At 47.3% G+C, this 22,225-nt stretch overlaps 1 protein-coding gene across 12 annotated transcripts in view; it reads right to left on the bottom strand.

Annotated features, from left to right (window-relative positions):
• Positions 1-22,225, bottom strand: part of GRIP2 (glutamate receptor interacting protein 2) — a 255,299-nt gene that overhangs the window by 57,294 nt on the left and 175,780 nt on the right. For all 12 annotated transcript variants that reach the window (XM_080606887.1, XM_080606886.1, XM_080606892.1 and 9 more), the window contains one exon: positions 1,077-1,157. In XM_080606887.1, coding sequence (XP_080463013.1) covers positions 1,077-1,157 — 81 coding nt within the window. The remainder of the gene's footprint in view (positions 1-1,076; positions 1,158-22,225) is intronic.

Below are 22,225 nucleotides of genomic sequence, written 5' to 3'. Positions count from 1 at the left end.
CAATCTAGCACCAGTCTGGAAGGCATTCAGGCACTGCTGGGTCCCTATTTAACGTGGTAACGGCAGCTTGTTGCGAAACGACAGGTCCATAATGCTCCTGCTCTTTAAGCTCAAACAGCTTTGACCCCTTGCCAACTCAGTAACCTAGTTCTCCATTCACCAGCCCAGGATCCCAGGCGTTGCCAGAAACTTTGTGGGGGCTCCCCACCATGCTGGAAGGAATGCCATCCAGCACTATCCTGCAAATTTCCTCTCAGCTACAGACGTGACTGATCAACACAGATGGTGCCGCGAGGGGAGATTATTAGCTCTTCTATGGGGTTTAATTTTGATCCTTGAAAAGTGTTTAAAATGAGAACTCCCAGAGTGCAATTACCCATTGTTGTGGGTTCAAGGAGAAACCACTGCTCTGGAAAAAGGCAGGTTCCTGAGATCAATCTATCAAGGTAAACAGTCAGGGACAGCAGCCAAAGCCTCCATAAATCTACTGCTGCTATCAGAGACACACACAAGATGTGAAAGTGAGCTGGTTAAGCTGGATCTGGTCCTTCAAGACATGGCCTTTAAGTGCCATAGGGAAGTAATCTTGGATTTCTTCTATTGGCAATTACGCCTAGATTTTGATGTTCAAATGACAAAAGGGCCCTGCTCCCTCCCCAGGCTCTGCAACACACAAAACCAAATCTGGGTTATTAATGGTCAGAAGACAAAATCAAGCCCCGTGCTTTATTAGGAAGGAGACGAGCTGCCAGTCTCCCCCTGCCCTGCAAGCCTGATGTGGCAGCATTTCTTTCCTCTCTCCTTTGCCATTATTTTCCTCTTTGCAGGTGTCAGCTGAGGGCAGGAACCGATCCTTACCCAGCTCACTGTGACCACCATTAATGGCTCCACACTGGACCACAGTTGCACCAGGACCGTACCACCCACTGCGACTGGCTACTGCCATCCATTTCTGCCCTCCAGCAAAAGCCTTGCTGTTAGATACACCAAAATGGGGGGGTTACTCTTTTGGGGTAAAGCCAGGTAAAGCGTAATGCATGCCCCGAAGTGTTGGAGGAGTGGGTCCCCTCCTTTACCTGGGATGCTTTGCCTCCTGGAGACCAGGGCTGCATCCATCCCGCCGGAGTCCTTGCTCCCCTTCGAGTAAGGGCCATCATCTGGGGGCAGAGCAAACACAGAAGCTGAAATTAGTGTCAAAAGCAACAAACAACAGCAAAACCACAGCATTTCAAAAAGTTTGTCCTTGCTGACGCTGGAATTAGGATCAGGACCCCATCACAGACTGTGGGTGAGAAAAATCACTGCCAGCCCCGGCTTCTCGCTGCGTCACGGGGGCTATCCAGCCTTTTAGGGATGGAGGGAAAGAAACAAGGCAGCAGTGGTGCAATAACATTATCTGATTTATTCCTCTGGGAGCTAATCCGTTAGGAGAGAACGAAATTTCCTTGCTCCTGTAATTATGTGGAACAGCTGAGGACAGAGAGAGCCGTGGCATTAGTCTGACAAGTTTTAAGCCTGTCATTACGCTTGTGAAGAAACTTATGGTCTCTGGAAATGGAGTTATACATCTGGACACTAACAGGGCACTAAATCACTATACTTGAACGAAATTGCCTATTCTTATAGATCCCATTATTTCAAAGTCACATTTTCCTGCTGCTGTTCCAGCCTCTGTACAGTACAGAGAGCACCTTCTCTTAAGAGACTTTAAAAAAAAAAAAAAGGAGGAGGAGAAAATAGTGTTATGCAGTGTAAATGCACTGTGCGGCATAATTTGAAATTTAAATGTAAAGTATTTAAATATCTCTGTATTCTCCTATTGGAAGACACCTATATTGCAGAGAGGGTATCTGCAGAGAAGAGAGCATGTTTCCACACATTTAATTGGCATATATCTAAAATGTCTGTTTTTCTGGCATTTCCTAAAAAGCTGGGGCTTTGTCAAGCAATAATTTCCAGTAACTATGCAGTATCAAATAACTCCCGTTCTCAGTGCCCGCATCCCTGGATTGCCCTTCCCAATTCTCCAGTAGCCGTGAAGGTTTAGAAGTTGTCCGTGACAGCTTAAATACAGATTACCGAAAAACCCAGCCACATGCTCCTGTCCACAGCCCTCCAGTAACTCGTATTTCAGTTACAGAGGAGTTTTTGTCTCGCTGTGTACAAGGGGAACAACAGCTTCTGTTCAGTGGTCTGTCCACAGAGCAAGCAAAACTGATGTTAAGTTTGCTGGCAGCCCACTTTCCCCACAAACAGAAAAATGATGGTGTAAACTGAATCATGTGGGTTACGTTTAAACACCAAGAGCTGGAGTTTACTCAAGGGCTTGAGCATTTTTAAAAGACAAAATGAAACATGTTTCCATATAAGGTAGTTTCCAAAAAGGCAAAAGACATATATATATTTCAATTTTAATTCTTGATGCCCCAGCTGAAGTAACTTCACAAGTTGACAAAACTCAGTGAAATGTTTTGGCTGACCCAAACCTGTACTTTTAAGCATAAAAAGCTTAAGCTGAAAAATAAGCACCCTTCAGTTTTTCACCCCAAGTTTAGCAGCCCACAGAGGGATAACATGGATGTTCAGACCTCAGATTTTTCTCTCTTGTCAGTTTGAAGGCTTTTCCACCACCATTAAACTGAAGATTTCTAATAAAGCAAGAATTAGCACCTGGCACTAGACCATCAGCAAGCAGTGCCAAGTTCAGTGAACATTGAACCTTGGTACCCAAGCAGCCAGGACCTCTGCAAAACGGGGGAAGAACAAGGCTCTGCCTTTCAAAAGGAGGATAAAACAACACTGCCCTGACCACGGACTTCTCTCAGCATGACTCAATGCTGACAGCAAAATCAGCAGCTATGGCTTGGCTATTACAGCAAGCGCTGAGTCAAGGCACAGACTTCACATGGGTGCTGGTACAGCCTGGCATCAACGCTAGGAACAGAAAGCCTGAAAATTAAATTTGCATTGTAATGGCAATGGCCTTTTGGGTGATGTGGAAGTCAGGGACAAGGTTAATCTGGGCTTAATGACTCTGGAAAGTTTAATTTACTCATGGCAGTTTGGCTCTAGCAGGCAAGTTTTTAAAAACAAAGCAAACCCAACTGCCACCTCCTCTTCTGTAGGCGTTCAGTAACAATAAAGATTCAGAGCTTTTACTCTTCACCTTTGTTGGCCATGTTCATCTTAATTTCTATCTTCAGCAGGTTTTCCTAATGTCCTGCCTTACCCTCTCTGTCACACCATGCCTTGCACAACTGCAGAGTCAGAAAACCGGGATGGTTTGGGAGTACAGAGCAGACGTCCCCCGGAGGAGCACCAGGATGCCAATCCCATTGCTGCCTACCCACACCGCTCAGCCCAGCAGCTGTAACCTCCCTTCACTTTTCTCCGAAGTGCGGGAGCATGTTGGAGGAGGAACCTCGAAACGGCAGCTCAGGATACCCAGCACGAGGTTGCTTTGTCAGCACCAGAGCTGGGTCTGCAAAAGGCACCTGCGAAATACCCCGGGACCCTCACCTTCCATGCGAGAGCGCTGCCCTGGGTAGAACACCCGAGGGAGCGTCGCTCTGCCACCGACAGGAACCCAGCACTCCCGGGGAGCCACGCAAGATGGTTCAGAGCCAGCTCCCTAATCTGCTGGCAGAGGAAAGCAGTCAACCATCTGCTTCGCATAAACACACCGCCCTGGACCAGACAGCCGCCGGCACTCCTCTGCGCTTCACTTCCCCATCGCAACCCCAATCCCTATCGATACGAAACCCCGTTTTGCTGTCCCCCTCCCGGCCCCAGCAGCTGCTGGCAGGCAGACGTGGCTGCCATTTCAGCAAGCCAGCAGCTCGCCCGTGTGCCACCCGCTGCCCCTGGCAGCCCAGAGCTGGGACCCACGCTGCCGGCAATTCGCACCGAGCCCCCCGCGTCCTCGGCCACCGGCTGGGCTGGCAAATAATTAGCACCACAGCTCCCCTTCCTCTATCGCTTCTCCCTTCCAAATGCAGTTGATTATGCTAAAAATGTTTGGTTTTTTTCACTCATTATCTGGCTAAAATGTTTGAAGAGGAGAGGAAGCTGCCACATGCCACCTGCCGAAGTGCGAATTGGCATTTGCTCGCATTAGCATTCCCGCCGCGCTGCTCTTTGTTCATTTTCAGCCCATTTCCTGCTCTGCCACTCAAGCTGGTATTAATGGGGACACTTTGGGGGGGATTACTTTGGGTTTTAAAATAAGGAATTCCAGCTCTTTTTGCTCTCTCCCTGTCATTTCCCCTGCCTAGCACAGCACCAACTCGGAGGGAAGGCAGCAGCCTCTGCTCAGCCGACCCAAAGGCAGCGCCAACCAAAGCACTGAAAATTCATGAATCTCTCCAATCCCTAAAATCAGAAAATAAGGTATTTTTTTTTAAGCCTCTGCAGATTCTTTTTACAAGCAATCCGTGCTGGAGCCATTAGAGGTGTATTTTTCAAGCTTTTTCTCACCCACCAAGCAGGCCAAGTTTTTTCCAAAGAAAATATTCTGTAATTAGTGTTTTCAAGCAGCGGTGTTGATGCCAGCCCTAGACCTTTCAGAAAAGCTCACCAAGTACATAAGACTCTCAATAAAACTGAGCGCACGATGCTTTCCATACACTGATACCACAGGAGTCTGTCAATACAGGAAAGTTCCCCTAAATTCTTTTTCTGCACACAGCCCTGAGCTTTCCTTCCCTGCAGCAAGTGTTGTAGAGTCGTAACGTACCTCATACAGTGCCAAAAAAAAAAAAAAGAGGAGATAATCCCACCTCGTTCCCTCAAAACCAAACTTGACAGGTGAAGAAGAGAAGGAAAAACATCCCCTGGCTTTAGCTGAAGTTGCAGCTTTTCCGAGTTAAATTCCCAGTGAGATGTGAGCACAGGCACCAGGATCCTCTGTCATCAGCTAGGTCTTAAGCCAACCTCTGCAAAAAAATAAGCTTCCTCGGAAAGAGCACTGATTTAGGAGTTCATTATCCCTGCCTGTGGGGGTAAAAAAGGAGGGTTTTTCATTTAGAAGAGTTATTAGCTGTGTTATTAACACAGATCACTTCTTAATGAATATCGTCACTGGCTAAACAAGGCTCTGGGACAATTAGGCTTCCTGTCTGCGACTTGTTCAGATTCCTCGATCGTTTGAAGACAGTTCCCGCAGAGACAGTGCATTAATCTTGTAGGAAGACCAAGAGGTAAAACCTCCCATTTGTTTAATGGAAAAAAGACAGTTGGAGACAGTTATTTCACCATAAGGTAATTGCACTCCTTGTTTAGAGAAATGAACGCTAAAACAGCGTTCAGAACCAAATGCTATTCGTGTCAACGCAAGCCAGTATTTTTTGCTAGAATAAAAGCCCAGGGCTGGAAGCAGGAACCCAAACAACCAAAACTAAGTGGGATTTGATCCATTTTGAGGAGTTATTTCTGCAAGTCAGAGGAGAAATTCACCTGCAGTCAGATAAGGAGCAGTGAGGGGTGCGTGAGAGGGCGTCAGGTAGCTGCAGGGGGTCAGCCTCCTGCTGCAGCCTCCTGGCAGCTGCTCTCTAAGACACGGGATTTTAAAGTTATCTGAGTGCCTGAAGATGTAGACATGCCTGAAAACTAGATTAGAATCATCTATCCATTCCTTTAGGCACCTTTGGGTTTGGTTTTAAGGCTCTACGCAACCAAAGCTCCCGCACATCCCTCTCGGGGGACGTTGGGTTATTTCAGCATCGCCGTGCAGGTGGGGGTGGCTGCGTTTGGCCTGTGTCAGAGCAGCACGGCGGTGGCTGCCCGTCTCCCAAGTGCTTAGCCTTTACCACAAGAGACAAGCAGACACGGAGAGGCAAGGGCATGAAAACAAAAAGCCCATTTTCAATGCTGTTACAAATAGGTTGCATGAAGCTAGTTAATTACAGAGTCCAACGCAGCCCAAGAGCTCCCACCATGCCTCTGCTTCAGCCAAGAGCCTGATTCCACAACAGATCCCACCCTCCTTGGAGGGTGGCTGGGATTTTCTTCTGCTCAATTAAGTCCAAAACTCCTTAGGCCCTTGGGAAAGTCGTACATGAGTTCGCATAAACAGAACCCAAACAAATGTTAGAAAAAAAAAAGGAAAAGAAAAAGAAAAAGAAAAAAAAACCTGCCAGGGATCTCCAGACTGCATTTCCTAGAATACCGCAGAAGTTGAACTAGAGTTCATGCTTCTGCCCTACATAAAACCAGCCCAAGCATACAGCAACAAATATTCTCAATCCTTAGGCAAGGCAGCCCATGCTCCTGCAGTGTGCTTAAAAACAAGAAGAAAGAAGTCACTAACGCTTTGGGATTCCACAGCACAAATTCATTTTGATGACAATGACTGCTGTGCTGACTGCTTCCGAAAGACAAATAATAAATAAACGTAGCCTTTTAAAAGACACACTATTTTCTTCCCCTTTATTCTCCAGGATTTGGGAGTACACCAGCTGAAAAACCCAGTGCCCACTGCAGCTCTCATCTTCACCTCCACCACAGAGCATCTGAAACACAGCTCTCCCCCGGGAGCTGCTCAGACCCAGGCTGGGGTTTGAAACGTTTCTTCCCTTCTCTGCACCAGGCAGATCATCCAAGAAGTCTCCCCTGATCGGTGAGCTCAGACTGAAATAGACTGAGCTATATTGGGCGCAGCCCCTCCCTAATTTCATAAATCTACGTACCACCGCACCTGTGGCACAAATGGCAGGGGCTGCCTGTTCCTAAGAATTGCCTCGTAATTTTCCCTTCGGTGGCAATAAAGCCCCTTACAGCACGCATTCATGAGTTATGCAGAAGACAAATGAGGGCTTGGGGAAACGTTTCCTCTTTGACTTTTCTTACCACAAATTATGAGAGCACAGCCAAAGAGGACGGTCGCACCACATACAATACCCGTGCTTGCTGGAACAAAGTCCTCGCCCCAAATAAGACAACTGACCTTCCTCCCATTTTCCCAGCTACTTCTGGTGGGGAAAAAAATAAAAATGTCCCAAGAGTGTCACCAAAAGGCTACCAGTACCTGTGCCAGCCCCACTGCAATGACGCTTTGCTCCCTTCCCTGGGGTGGGAGCATGCCCGCAAGCAGAGGCTGCTGCGGCATCTCCTCCTCCTGTTGTGCAGCCTTTGCTCCTGCCATCAGAGCCAGGAGAACCTGTCCAAACTTTGAGGTTATTCCAGGAGGAAGCTGTAAGTCTGAATTCCCCCTCCCTGATACACACAGCACGAATTCCATCTCCCCACGCCCTCTGCGTCTCCCCTTCTTTTCTTCTGAAGGCTGCACTCAGTTATCTACCAGCCCTTCTAAGGCACGTCTAATTTCATAACCACCTGCTGCTTTATTCTCAGGAAACGGATCTGTAAAAGATACAATAGCCTATTGTTCAACAGAAACTCCGTGCTTTGTTCCTCTGTGTTTTTTTTCTTTTTAATAAGAAACCAAAATTACTTTTAAAGGAACAATTTGTTTCAAGCAACCATTTTCAAGCAGAAATGATGTAGATAATTATTTGCGTAGCAGTAGCCGTTATGAGACCAAGCTACGGGCCACAACATGCCTCTGCTACCAAGCAGGTTGGCTTCCAGGAGATATCAGAGCGTGCTTCTTCCCCCTTGCAAGCCCTCAACATGCTCCTAACGCTGATGGAAGGAGACTCCTGTGTCTCACAGAGAAGTGAGAACAGAATTTTAACATTTAGTCAATCAGGAGATCTAATTTGTGTGTGTGTGCACAAAGCCCATTTCAGCTGGCTCTGCAGTGAAGCCAGGCTTTGGAAAGATTTAACTCAACTTTCACGGGATATCAGATACCTCCCAAGGGCTGATCCAAGCCCCATCTGATAAGAACGAATGCTGGACCCGGCTTGCAATGCCAAGATGAAGCATTCCTCCTGCTTTCTTTAAATACACAGCATTCCATAAAAAAGCATAAAAAGGGAAGAAATGAGAAAGACGTGATTTAAGAACCTGCAGCCGACCTGCCATTATAGTCTTGTTTTCATATGGCAGAGACATTGCTACAGTGCATTGTCTGCCACCCGTTAGTGCTTTGGAAGCCGCCACAGAGCAACTTCATCGAATCAGCGTATCTGAAGGAGGGTGCAATAGAGGACCTGGAAGCAGCTGGTTATTTCCACTCGAGCTATACTGAAAGAAAGAGGAAAATACTTGAAAAACTGACCAGAAAATTTTTGTTAAACACACGTCCTTTTTCTTGTTATTTCTTTCTTTTTTTTTTCTTGATATTCTATGAAAATTAACTTTGCAGGCTGCCTGTCCCTCCATCCATCTACTGTCCTCTTGCACCTTTGGAAGCCAGTGGCCAATATCCTTCAACATGTGGGGAGGGAGAGCAGCCTGAAAGAGGATTATAGTCCTGTAACTTTCATTACAACAGTGTTTTGAGTAGAAAAGTCCCAAAAAAGCAAAGCAAAGAGAGCTGCTGTGTAAATAGCTCTAGACCAGCCTCACCACCCACCTGCTTTTACGTGGTAAGGATAAGAATAAGGGATATTGGGTGAGAACTGTTGAAAATTAGGGTTCATTTATTCTTCTGCTCACAGAGGAGATTATATTGTTGTTCTGAAGTAGCCTGGGGTTTCTTTTCTTTCTCTAATTTAAAAATATCAAGGACAACTCCTTCCCCATTCTGGTGAGGATATGCTCCGTGCATTAAGTCAGGTTCACTAACAGCTCCTTCAAGGACCGCATAGGCTGGGTCCTTAGCACAAACAGCTTTCCCCATACAAAACCAAAATATCTTCACCTTCGTCCATCTTTTCCAAAACATCCTCAAAAAAGTCCATACGAAAAAGGTCCCTTTCGAAAAAGGTCCCTTTTCACCCAGAGAGCTCTCTTCACTTCCATTTTCTTAAGCACTCTCCCGCAAGATTTGCATTTCTAATGTAAAAGAACTGAAATAGAGGAAGGGAGAGAGAGACTCCCCCAAATCCCTCTCACCCTCCCAGGCAATTTTATAGACAGCTTCATCACTTTATGTTTATGAACGAGGTGCTGGCAGGGGAAACTACGCACCTCCTCACCCCCTTGCAGGTCCCGTCCACGCGTGCGTGCACACAATATGCGCAATAATTTTGTGCAAGTGGGACAAGAATAGTGCAGAAACCAACTCAATGAGATTATTATTTCTCAATGGTTCTACTGCCTGAAATGATGTTATTAAAGTTACATTTTCCAGTCAATTTTGCAATTTCTTTTGTTAAGCACTATAGACTGTACTGGGGAGAGCCCAACAATAAGCTAGGAAGATGAAATATTGCTGATCTCCTGATTGTGTTATCTGAAGAAACTACCTTTCAAAAGTAAAAAATTAAAGAGGAATAAGATACATTTTCAGACTGATCTTTTGTGAAAGTTATCCAAGTGAGCAATTGTAATAGGGTGAGAAATGACCAATAAAGTCTGAAGCCGTTCCCAAGGAAGAATGCCTCTCTAGACACAACTGGGTTTATTAATCTAGGCAGCAGGCAGCAGTAAATCCTAGCTGGCAAGGGAATACAATTCTCCCCATTAACTCCAAGCAAGCTTCCAAACTTTTTCTTGAATATGGAGATGGATAAGAAACGCAGCCGGCTGAATCCAGACCCTGGGGACTTCCCTTCTTTCAAGCAACAAATACCCTACTAAATGACTGTGGAGTGAAATCAAATAAAAAAGACAGCTCTATTGTGGCTTTTCAAGCAGATGAAATTAAATACTGTCAGTTTATTAGACCATAGCACCCAAATAATTGGCGCCATCTAAACCTAGCGGCCACTACTGCCTGCTTGTTTAAAAGCCCTGGAGTTAGTCAAAAAGCAAAACCAGGCTTTGTTTTAATGAAAAACATCACACAGCTGCTTTCACTGCACAGCGTTTGGCACTAAGCTGCCTCGCAGCAGGAAAGGTTTGTCTAAAGGCACACGCAGGCAGGTAAGCTTTTCTTTTGAATGCATCAATAGTTAAAATTTATAAATGTCCATAGGCAAAATGTTTTGTTTTCTGAGCAACAAAGACCTCTTCCTTAGGAAGAAAACCAAACCAACCAACCCTAAAACCTGGTCAGTCCAGACCTGGCTTACCTAGCGCTGGGAGTGCACGCAGGGAGGTGCAGGGAGGATACGGGGAGGCAGGATCCAGGTGCCACCAGCAGTGCTGAGCACAAAGCACCCTCGAGTCATGGCCCTGTTGTGAATACGTGGCACAAGTCAACAGCATGGGAAGAGCAGGACGGGGGAGTCAGGACTTCCACCTTTTGAAATGGAGATCAACTTGCTGCAGTGATGGCGATAAGAAATTCTTTGACCTGTTTTGCTTTTACAAGCTCCGTTTTGGTCCCTGTGATCTCTGCATTAAAAGCGGTACCTGTTGTCTTCCATCCTCCGAGGTCTCATCAAAGAACTGTCAAATCAAGAGGTTAACTTCCTGGTGGAAGGAAACTGCTTCTGGCTCATCAAAAAGCCTCATCCTGATTTCCACAAGAGAAGCATGCCCCAAAGTCTCCCAGGAAGGGAGGGAGGGAGCTTCAGGACCACAACGGAGTGCTGCACTGAAGAGAAGAGGGAAAGGCAATCTGACCCCTGAGCCCAAGCATCGGGTAAGAGCACCTAAGTCCTTAATGGAGAGATAGGAGAGCCAGAAATTGGGAAGGAAAGCTGTAGAAAATCAGCCTAGATGCGGGAATGTGGGTGTGTGTCCTCCCTTTCCACCCCATGGAAAGAATTAACCTGCTGGACATTGTGTCACTGAGCATCTTATGACGGATGGGAAGCTTTCTAAAAATCATTTGGCACCCCTCTGACAAGGGATTTGGAGCATGATTCACAGTAATTGGGCTAAGCTCTTTGACCTGTACAATGCAGGAGCTGAGACCGGACTGTGAATGGCTCATTTGGACTGAAAAAAAACTGGTCTTAAAAAAAAGAAAATAGAAGATGGCCATTTGGGCTGAGGCTAGCTGAAAAGAGAAAACACAGTTCAGTAAAAGGTCATTTTCATCCACAACTTTTATCCGTGATTCTGGCCAGCTCAGATCTTGAGATCCCATCCCCACCTGAAGAAGGAGGATACATCAGTGTTTCTCCAGCAGAGCCAAAAATCAGCATGTGCCCTGGTTCCCTGTGCTACCTTTCTCTGCTCAGAGGGGAAAACCAGAATACCCCTCCCCAACAGATACACAGATGAGAAGGAAAGAGACAGCGTGAGCTTTGAAATAAAAGATGCCACTGGATATCCCTGAGCTTGTAAATTAGTCAGTTGAGACAAGAGCATTTTCCTCTGGGCTTTGCTACAGCTGGGTAACCTCTCCCACTTTGGCAGGGATGTGGCCAGTAGAAAATTACTTGTAGCAGGCAGTAGACAGGGCAGAGGAAAACCCACTGGATTCTGAAGAGATTCTTAGATAATGATGAGTTGGGGAAAACCCCTTCCTACTAGGGAAAAAGCTCCTTCTGTGCTAATCTCTGGGAGTAACTTCAGTTGGACATCAGCAGCCCCTGCACCAGCAAGATTTAACAAGGGGTGTGCAAGGGTAGCGCGGCAGGCTGGCTGCGAGGAGGGTCACCCTGCCCCTGTCCAGGCTGCCATCCTCTCTCTGCCCCCAAGCTACAAGCCTGCACTTGTGCAAGGGAAGGACCAGAAGAGGAAATGAAGAGCCAGATCTTAGAGGCTTGCTGTGCCAGGTCAAGAGGTGGTGGAGACTGATGCAAGCGCATGCGTGGTTTGAATCAATCTCAGGGACAGCAGCGAGCAGAAAACTCGTGCAAATCACAAGAAAACAAAGCAAAGCAAAACCAAAGCAGTTTAAAAAAAAAAAAAAAAACAAGCAAATTAGGCAACAGAAGAGAGGCACTTCGATGCGGTAACACTTAATAAAAGCTTGAGCAAGGGGTCTAGGGGTGAACTGAGAAAACAGATTTATATGAAACCCAAAGGATGCCATCAGCACTAGCATGAAAGAGTCAAATAAACGATGAGAAGCAGGTATCAAAGCTGCCCATGACCTTATTTGCTACTGCCCTGATCTCACCGTCTCAGCAAGGCTATGGCTTCAAAAGGAGCAGCGAAAAATCAGAGCAGTCTGGTGAACCAGGACAACCCTGGTTCTTTTAGAGGACCCCAAAGAGAGCCAGTACTGCTGGAAGATTGCATCTTAAGAGAAGACACACAATGCAGTAGGCTGCAGATCAGGTGCTTTATCCTGGATTTGCACTGCATTCTGATGCAAAGTGTTTAAAAACCGGTGGGAGTCAAGAAATCAGAAGCAGCAGGCAGCATTAACTGTTTTAAAGGAAAGATTTCCGGCATCCCGTTTAGACTCGTTTCCAGCTTATCCCTGAAGCTCTGCTAAACCTTACTAAGACTTAAGTCCCGTAAATGTGATTCTCTCCTCAGTGTTTAGCTAAGTAGCAATGTTTCAAAAAAAGTAAATACCAAGTCGTGGGAGTTGGATTATTCATTCATGTGGCAAAAGCCATTACATATGAATATATACAGATGTTCCCACCTCGTGACTGATCTAAACATATGTAGATTTCAGACCCTGACACACAAACCATCCATTATGCAATGGCCCATGTACACGCCTGGGCTGCTTTTATCTTCAGCTGTGTCAGGAGGCTTCACAGGAGCTGTGCGAGAGATGGAAGAAGCTTATAGTTAAAAGACTAAAGGAAGTTTAAGCAAGAGCCTTGCTTAAAATGAAAGGAGGGAAGGAGAAAGCGAGAAATCAAAGAGCCAGGGACTATCAGATTTAGCAGGACAACAAGATGAAATAAGAAAGTTTCAAAGCTCAAAGATATTTGATGTTGAAAATGGTGTGGTCTGACCCCATCAAGCCAGCTGTTAAAAAATTTACCTGAAATACCCATTAAATCTTGCTTCCAGCAAGCCCTGCTCTTGCTTTTGCCCCTCTTCTTGCTTCCCCTGGCTTGCCCTGGCTGACATCCCATCCTCCAAACAGGCGGACGTCCAGAGATCAGCACAGCACCACCGCGATGAAAGCGAGCATCTGCTTAGTATGAAAAATGGACAAGACCCCGCTCCAGCAGAGTTATTAATGCACTCCAGCTGTTTTATGTAGCTGCCTTCATCCAACCGGTTGTCTGCTTTCCAGTTGCTTCACATCGTACGGGTAACACAAAGCAGGGGGAGAACACAGTCTCAACTATTGCCAGCACAGAAATTCCCAAAAGGCATGGAAAATCCTGGTGGAAATCAGAACATATTGCTGCAAGCTGGGCTCTGCCATCCTCTGAAAGGCTCACAAGAGACACTCACTCTCGTGAGGACCTTTCTGAGCAAAAAGGGACAACCTCCGGATTTTCACGCTGAAATCCTGCTCTTTGCAGAATCTGAGCTGCACAGTCCTGTGCATTAATTTTTCCCTTCGAGTTTTTTTGGATGTTTAAAATCCAAAATTGCCCCAACCAAGGGGGCTGGAGGAGCACAGATCTGAGAAGATGTCAGTAAGACGTACCTGAAAAGGCACAGCTGGGAGTTGTGCAGCTCACGGAGGGTAGGAAGTGGCAAGGAGATCAGAGAAAACGTAGGTGTAGCTAAAAACCGCAGAGTATCGAGGAGAGAGAAGACTCATGTCAGGAGCACAGCCCATTAAGTGTAATGCTTCACATTATGCTTCCCAAATATGCACTTAATTTTGATTCAACAAGCCACTTGTGCTAATAAAAATTAAAACCAGCAGGTTCTGTCGAGTGTGTAATAGACGTGTGGCAGAGCAGTGTGCTCAGGTATTCCTAAAATTAACTACAAGTACCAAACCCAACTACTTTCCAAACCCCAGGGAAGCCTGGGGATGCTGCAAAAATCACCACCCATCACTGGTGCCAGCACAGCCCCTCAGCACAGGGTCAGGCATCTCCCCTTCCCTCTGTGCTGACCTCCGGATGGGGCCTGGATGTCTCCAGGAGCAGATATTGGCAAGTGCTTACCTCCTGCCACCGCCTGCTGGAACCAAAAGCAGCTGCCCAGCAGTGCAGTATCCATGCCCTGCACAAGGATCAGTGCCAGGGGGTCTGTACTGGTGTAAAACGGGTGCGAGAAGGCTGAGTGGGTGCGCAGAGAGACAAAAGATGGGCTCCGTGAACATCAGGCACAGCAGATCCATTTAATGATTAAACACACACGATTGTTTGCTTATAAAATGCAGTGGCACATAAATCTGCTAGGAGCTAATTGCCTATTATAGCTCATGGAACTGCTCGAGCTGGCTGCTGAATGATAAAGGGACTTTCAGACGGCAGAGAAAGCCACAGCCTGCAAAGAGCTCCGTTCTCCAGCCTCTGCAGGGCGAGCGCTCGTCCCCCTGCCAAGCTGTGGTGGACGGGAGGTCGGGGGCATTGAAGCGCAAGGAGTAAGGGGGGCTGCTCTGATTTCTTTTTTTGAAGTTGTTAATATTAATAAACAAGCTTCTCTCCCTCGTCCTATGTCTCTTTGCCAGCCTCACCAGCAGCTACCCGGGCCTGGAGCTGGGTGACGTTCACCTCCGCCCAGAGGCAGCAGCGAGGAGTGGGGAAACGCCAGGGAAAAGAGCCACGGGCGGCACAGCGAGGGCAGGTAAGGAAGCAACAGACCACGGGGCAAAACCTGGGTTTGGAGCAAAACCAGATGTGCCTTCTGGCTCAGAGCCCTTCTACCTTCACCTTGATTTTAAGGTTTACAGGTGACCTTGGTCCAGATCTGTGCGTACCTGAGCAACTCCCCACCAGTTTCCCTGGATTTCAGGCATATCCCTGTGGCTCTGCCCCAGGACCACCGCCTCGTCCACTCCTACCCCCATACACACGCTTCATCCCCGTGCTTGGCTTCGATGCGTGCTGCAGAGGAGTCAGCAGAGGATGGACCTGCAGGGAATCTGCCCCGAGCCCCCCTGTCCCCTGGGCTGCAGGGCCGAGGTACGGCTGCAGCACGAGCAGCACAGCGCGGCGTTTCATGGCAGGAAGGAACACGATCTGTTTACACAGCAGGTTATACGGGAAATGCATTATATTATTAAAAAAAATAATCTAGCAAAATGTGTACATTCTTCTTCTGCCAAGAGTTTAATCCTACCCAAACAGCACTGCATTCCACAAAGAAATTATCCCCTATAAATCACCAGGGCAGGAGCTGGCCACGTCCCTCAGATTTCGGGCTGACCCACCCACTGCGGATGTTACCCCGAACAGATCAGGCATTGCAGGGACAGCGGGAACGGAGGGGACCTCCACTGAGACCCAGCGGCGGGGCAGATTTAGTGCTGGGACAGCTCCACCGAGGCTGGCGGCGTGTCAGAGGGGACCGGACAGAGGTTTGACTCACACCTTCATCATTTGCACGCTCAGGCACACGGTTGCCCAAAGACAGAGGAGCAGGTCCAGGACCTAGCTCACTTATTGGGCTGGGAAGAGCAGCTGACGGGAGCTGTGCCATCACACCTCGCCACGGCGAGAGGTCCCGCAGGGCAGGGGACGGTGCCTGCTGGAGCCGTCGGCTCGCAGAGCATCAAGAGGGCACGGAGGAGGGAGCAGGACCTGGGAGGGAAGAGTTATTTGAGAAATTGAGCAAGTTGGGTCGCTCAGGAGCTGGGAACGCCACGGCACGTGACCCCCAAAACGGCAGCAGACGCAGGATCGGGGACCCACCTCCCTCCTTTGGGAAGGAGGAGGGTGCAACGAGGCCGGCTGACGCACCAAATCCCATTTGCATCCACACGCCAGGGCAGCAAGGAGCCAGATCTCGCTCTTAATGGCACCAGTTCCTGTCTCCCTGCACAAAAGCATTCCGATTCTTTTTGCACGCCACCTTTGCTCTCCCCAGCATCGCCAGCTCTTAGCTTATAGCTTCGTTAGGCTATACCAAGAGAGCGATCATTACATACCGAGATTGGAAGCTGGAGAGTAGCTGGGAAGAAAACCACAACTCCTTCCACCTCTCTGACATGATTTCCTGGACTTGCACAGTAAGAAGCAGATCAGTCGAAGTATGACTAAGTGGGATCATCTCTTCATACCCCAGCTATGCTAAACAACTTACAAGGCCATTTTGGGACTGCTATGCGGAGCAGTTTAACAATGATTTAACAAAAAAATATGATATTCCATCCTTTCATGGCTTCCAGGTGTTGGGACCAATTTACTTCACAGTAATTTTCATTTCTGGGCCTTCTTTCCCTCCTCCCCACAAAAACCTGCAGCTGCCAAACGATGCTGGCAACTCCAGCAGCTAGGAAACGAATTTCCCTGTGAAGCAAATTCTTCCAGGATGAATTGAATGAAGGCAGAGCTCATAATTGCACATTACTGAAAACATTTCTGATAAAAAAATGGGGAGATATTTTTATCCCCATCTCCAGTTGAAAATTGCTGGGAAAAGATACTTTTGAAAAGCCATCATCTCCAAGCATGCAATTATCAGATCCTTGAACAAAAACACATGGCCAAAGAAAAAAAACTACTTCCATTGAAATAAAAAATTGGAGACGGCGATTGTTGGGAATGGAAGGAGAGAAAATCATGTAACATCCTGTGTGCTTCTGCATGTCTCTGAAGTTACCAGACTGATTTGAAAATCCACAGATTAATAAATTTGACAGCTGAGAACATCAAGCTCAGCTAGTAATTTCTCTTGTTACGAACAGAATAATAATACTGTTAAAAACCCCTCAGAAGCAGGCTGGCAGTCAGACTGTCACAGCAGCAGAATTCCCCGACTCCCACGTAAGCACACTTGTCTCGAACCAGCACCCTGCCACCGCGAGCAGACAGCCGCACAATGACCCGGGGCTCCTGTCCCAGCGAGGCTTAAGACCATGCACACCCTGATGGGATTACTCACATGCTGAAAATTATGCGGTATCCGAACTGACAGCTGAAAAGAGCCTTAAATGTTCTTATGCCTGCTGGCATTCAATCGTCAATTGATGAACATCGCTAAATATTTATTTGTGCTCTACTTTCTCTCCTCCGGTTCTGCAGCAGCACCTCTTTCTGGCTGTTATTACTTCTTTGTTCCTTTTGTCTGCGACACGTGCCCACGGTTAAACATAAAACACGGGCACCTTTCCCTCCAACCTGCCCGGTGCCGCCTTCTGATCCTCCACGTAAAACCGCACATCATCTACTTAAGAAATCATATCACAAGCCATAGACATTGGCATCCACTAGCAAATAGGAATTTTAACAGTCCATTTTCAAAAGAAATCAAATCCTCCATGCCCTGACACATACGAACACTTCAGCACTGCGGTTATCCTTGGCATATGTGGATTAAATAAGCGTAACAAACATCATAAAGGGTAACGAACCTGGACAGAAAGCCCAAAGCCAGCCATAACGCAGCACATGGGGTCGGTCCCTTACTATGGGTCACTCGAAGCCGGGGCGCACCTCTTCCAGCTGCAATGAGATTTTCTTCAGCAGGTGGGCAGGGAGGTGAGCGTGGACTCCAAGTCAGGGCTGGGGAGAAAAGCTCAAGGAGCAGTTGCTCAGCTGACACTAAGGGCTGACATTTTTATTAGATCTGTCTGCCTTTTGCATTAAAAACATCCTTCTGCCTACAAGCGTGCACTAATGAGCTGTGCATGAGCACAATCTCTTAAGAGTGAAACCTCTGTGACCTCCATACACAGAAGGGAGGGAACTGAAAGAAAAAAATAGATAACTCATTTCTACAGGCCAGGAGAAGTTTTAGGACATCATTTTGTCTACTGTGTTCCACAAAAAGCAATTTGGTGGAATGGCCCATCTCTAGAAAAGAGCAAGAACCCATTTTCACTGCACAGATCAGTTCATTTATATTTAACACAGTTTAAAAAAAAAAAAAAACCTTGAGAGAGCTGGCCACCGAAGTCCTAAAGCCATCAGCAGGTATTCTTAAGCCCCCGAGGAGGATGGGTAAGACATCACAAGACGGCAGAAGAGCAAAACGCAATGCTGAGCTCAAACAAAACAAAAGTGAAGTAATATCAGCGTAGGGGGCAAGAGAATGACAAACCCATCCCCTTATCCTCAGTTCCCAGAACTGCCCATCTATGCGTGAGCTGCTAAAAGAGAACAGGGAGGACTAACTGCAAACCCGGATCTACCATAGATAAGTCAACAAGAAGCCCACGCAACTTCTTTCTGTGGCAGAGCAACGTTTCTGGGTAGACAGAAAAGGCAAGTTGTTACATCTCAAGTTCAGAAATGCTTCTGACACCATTTCATGTGCTATTTTTATAGGCACGTTTGGGAAGCAGGATACAGATGATTATGAAGTGTATGCAAAACTGATTGGGGAACCACACACTGAGAAAATTCATCAGTTGTGCACAATCAGAAGGGACGGATGTATTAAGTGAAGGTCTGTGGGGGTGCACTCCCACTCTGGTAAGGCTCCAGGTATTCATAAAATGACCTGGACGACTGCCGAGAGATTGCTCTTAGCAAGTTTACTGACAGGCACCAGCTACGAGGGACTGGAGGTAGGCTGGAAAACAAAATTTGAAACCAGAATGATTCATACATGTTTGAGAAAACAAACATACAACTCAACAGAGGTGCACGCAAGTTACCAGACCCGGGCAGGAATAACCAAATGAACAGAGGATGGGGGAAAACATCTAAGTGACAGTTCTGCAGGTGGACTCTTCAGATACTGTGGATCACAAACAAAACAAAATTCCACAGTGCCATGCCATATACCAGAAAAACAAGGACCCAGGTAGTATGCAGAGATGGGTATAGCCTACAAGATCTGTAAAAATCCTCTTTTCATTTCACCCAGCCCTGATAAAAAGCCTCAGCTTGAATGCAGTACCCAGACTTCGATACCACTGTTCAAGAAAGACGTGGTCCAGCTGGAGTTCCTTCAGACTGAAGCAGGGCGGTGTGGTCAGACACGTAGAAGACCACAGCCTCTGAGAGTTAGGGAGGAAGGGGTTGTCTACCCTAAGGAGAAGAGAGGAGGGAGCTTTGAGAAGAGTGATGCGCAGAGGGAAGGAGTAATCTGTCACCTGGGTTAGGATAAGAAGCAGCGGCACCACAACTGCAGATAAGGCAGAAAAGAAAATTGCAGAAATGCAGAAAGCCTCTCCTTAGCATTTAAGTCTAGTGAAAGAATTTGAGCTGTCAGATTGTTTCCTGCATGGATGCATTCACACGCAAGGTGGATGGATGATAACACAGGCATGGCTACTTAATAGTTCAGTGCAGAGGAAGGGCCCAGACAAACTCAGTGACTTTTCAAACCCTCTGTCCAGTTTTGGCTCAAGGAAATTAAGATCACTGCGATTCGGCTCCAGACCCCAGGACGTCTGTCTTGGTACGTGCACACCAGCTTCCTTTTCTCGTAATCTTTCATTTTGCTGCCACTGAGGCAAAGCTGACAGGTGATGTAAGCAGCCTGATGAGCAGGAGTTTTATTAAATAGCACTATTGTGATAAATTCTTTAATAAGAAAGATAAAATCTTTCCTCCTAGAAGGTTTATAGATAAAGATTACCCCCTGTCTTATTCTAGTGCCTCACATTAGTTCTCTGTCCCTTTCAGATATTGTTTCTCTGTTTCTCCCCCTGCCTATTTGGGAAGTTGGGAAGATCTAGGGCTATCGCAGAGAAAGCACAGCACTGAACAGGGGAGCTGATTCCCTGAAAATCAGCAGGCGGAAGGAGGCAAAGACCTATTAACAAGTCATTTTTCGTGGCCATTCCCACCCTGTAAATAAAGGATGAAGCTTGCTGCTCAGGAAGAAGGCACGGGAAATTCTCACTGCTCTCCTTCCATCTCAATTACACTAAAAGCATAGCTTCTAACAGAAGGGGAAAAAAAACACTGAAGGGAAAAGCACGGAAGAACATACTGATCTACTGTCTTTCTTTCGTTTCCTATACAAACCAGGTTTTAAAATTAAAAAAACACTCAGTCACACCCAAATAGATACAGCTGAAATACAAGGGGTTTCTGAAATTGCCTGTGCTGCAGCCAGTTAACCATTTAACGTGGGCTGGTTTGTGCTGGGATCCTCAGCTGGTCACCTGCAGCAGCAGCAGGGAAAGATTCGGTGAGCTCTGTCACTCTGCCCACTCCTGCAGTGATCCTGCAGCAAGGACTCATTGAACATGAAGTTTACTAGAGCAAAACCCAGAGCATCTTCCCGGACTTCAGAAAGGCCATAAAGCACTTCGGGGAAGTGATCGCAAGAAGGATTTGATTGCCATGTCTCTGTTGGAAACACACTACTGCAGAGCCACACACAAGCTTACTCTAAGCAGAAAAGTCACCCCACCTTTCCACGACCCCTTGCATTTTCTGACTCTTCCCCTCTGAGAGACAGACAAAAATCTGTGTTATGAAAATGTCCCACCAGAGAACCTTTGAGAGTGGCTGGTGGAGAGCTAAGAAATCATGAGAACCCCAATAACGGTGGGCCTAAGAAGTCTGGAAGCACTCCTGAACAGTTGGATGCCTCTGTCAAAGATCCATCTGGTTTCTGATCTTGCCCATCACACTTAAAATGTTAAAATAAGTGATATGAAACCGGTTCACTTTATTGCTTCTGTCTCAGCTGATTTCCAGATGAGGAGAGGAGTCTCGTGGAAAAGCCAGGAAAAAAAACACAACAGCATTGAGAACCCAGCTGAGTGACCAAGAGAGCCCATTAAGCCTCAGCAAAACCAACCCCAATGCACAGTGATCAGTCCCCGTCAAAGCTTTTCTCTGTGCACTGAAATTGACTGAGAAGGAGGAAGGGCAGACACAAGACAAGGTGGTCACCGTTCCCTCCATCTCTCTTTGCTCTGTGGCAGGTGCAAAGGATGGCCTCATCTGCAGGATGCTGAGGAAACCAGCACCTACTGGCTGCTGAAAAGCATGGGCTTGGTCCTCAGGAGTGCCGCCAGCTCGAGGTGTAAGGCTCTCAAGAAGGCTTCCTTTCTCCTTCCTTCTCAAGAAGACTGCACCATTTCCTTGTTGGTGGCAGAACTACACACAACATTGACCCAAGGTCCTAGAAAAATAGTTTGGGGCTGAGAGCAAGAATATTTCTCATTCCATCACCCACCACCCAGACAACATGACAATTTGCAGCAACACAGCGACCACTGGAACTTGCATGAATGAAGCACCAGATGCCCCTGGTGACAAGGAACTGGACAAAAGATTCCGCTCCATGGCTGGAGGCATCCAGGAGATTCCTCCAGTGCAGTCGGTGCCAGCCACCTCTGAGCTTGGGGCCCATTTTATGGCTCAGCCCCAAGAGTAATAGGAGCTCCTGCCAAGCTGTTTTTTGATCTTTCCACGAAACGGCTGCATTCCTGCCCTGTTAAATCACGTGCCTGGACTTCTGCTGCCTACCGGGGCTCATCGCCAGGGCTCAGGCAGCTTTGAAACAAGCCCCGGCCCCCAGACAACTCACTGCCGTGCTGCTTCGGTGAGCGGACGCTGCATCTAGTCAACACCCATGGAATTAGGCAATACAGCCAGGCTAAGCTGCTTTGCACCTGGTTGACTTTACTTCTCAGATTTTGGGAAAAAGAATTCTAAAGTTAGGTTCATGCTTCAGGGCATCTAGCATTTGTACACCAAGGAGAGTACAAAGTCAGTCCTACACTGCTTTAGGCAATGTAAAATGATTATAAAACGCCACTGTACTTCCAGCTCCAGTATCTTTGCTTGCAGAAGGGAAATGCTTGCATCAGAGCAGAAGAGCATGCTCCATGCAGTACATTTAGCTGCAACAAGCCGAGCTACAGCATGCAACAAAGTACCAGAACACTGCACCCAGCTGGAAATACCCGAGCCCGTCCATCTGGAGAGCCTGGGGCCAGGCTGTGGTGGCTGTGCCCTCTGCAGAGGTGCCTTTCTACACTTACATACCCACTCTTCTGCAGGGATGAAAGAGATTTTTTACACTCCACTGTAGCATGGTAACCCGCTCCAGGTTTCTAAGACAGGGGTTAGCATCTCGTTGAAATGGCAGATTTCTGGCACAAGCTGAAATATCTGTTAGCATAGCAGCGGATGACACTGGAGGTAGGGGTGTCGGCAGTGATCCGGCCGTGTCAGCAGAGCCCCTCAGCCCTCTCCCCCCCAGCAGCTCTCCTTTCACCACAGCTGGATGCCCAGCCCACTCACACGCTGATCTCAAAAAACGGGAGAGCTACCTTTAGCTTTTCGTAAAGAAAAAAATAAAGCCAGCTGCACGGGCTCCGCAGCGCTGCCCTAAGAACAGACCCGGGGGCTGCCAGCTC

This window comes from Anser brachyrhynchus (assembly GCF_964034855.1).
Source record: "Anser brachyrhynchus genome assembly, chromosome: 10".
In the NCBI taxonomy this organism is placed as follows: domain Eukaryota; kingdom Metazoa; phylum Chordata; class Aves; order Anseriformes; family Anatidae; genus Anser; species Anser brachyrhynchus.
Note: the sequence above shows the minus strand (reverse complement) of the source record. Positions and strands in the feature narration are given on the sequence as shown.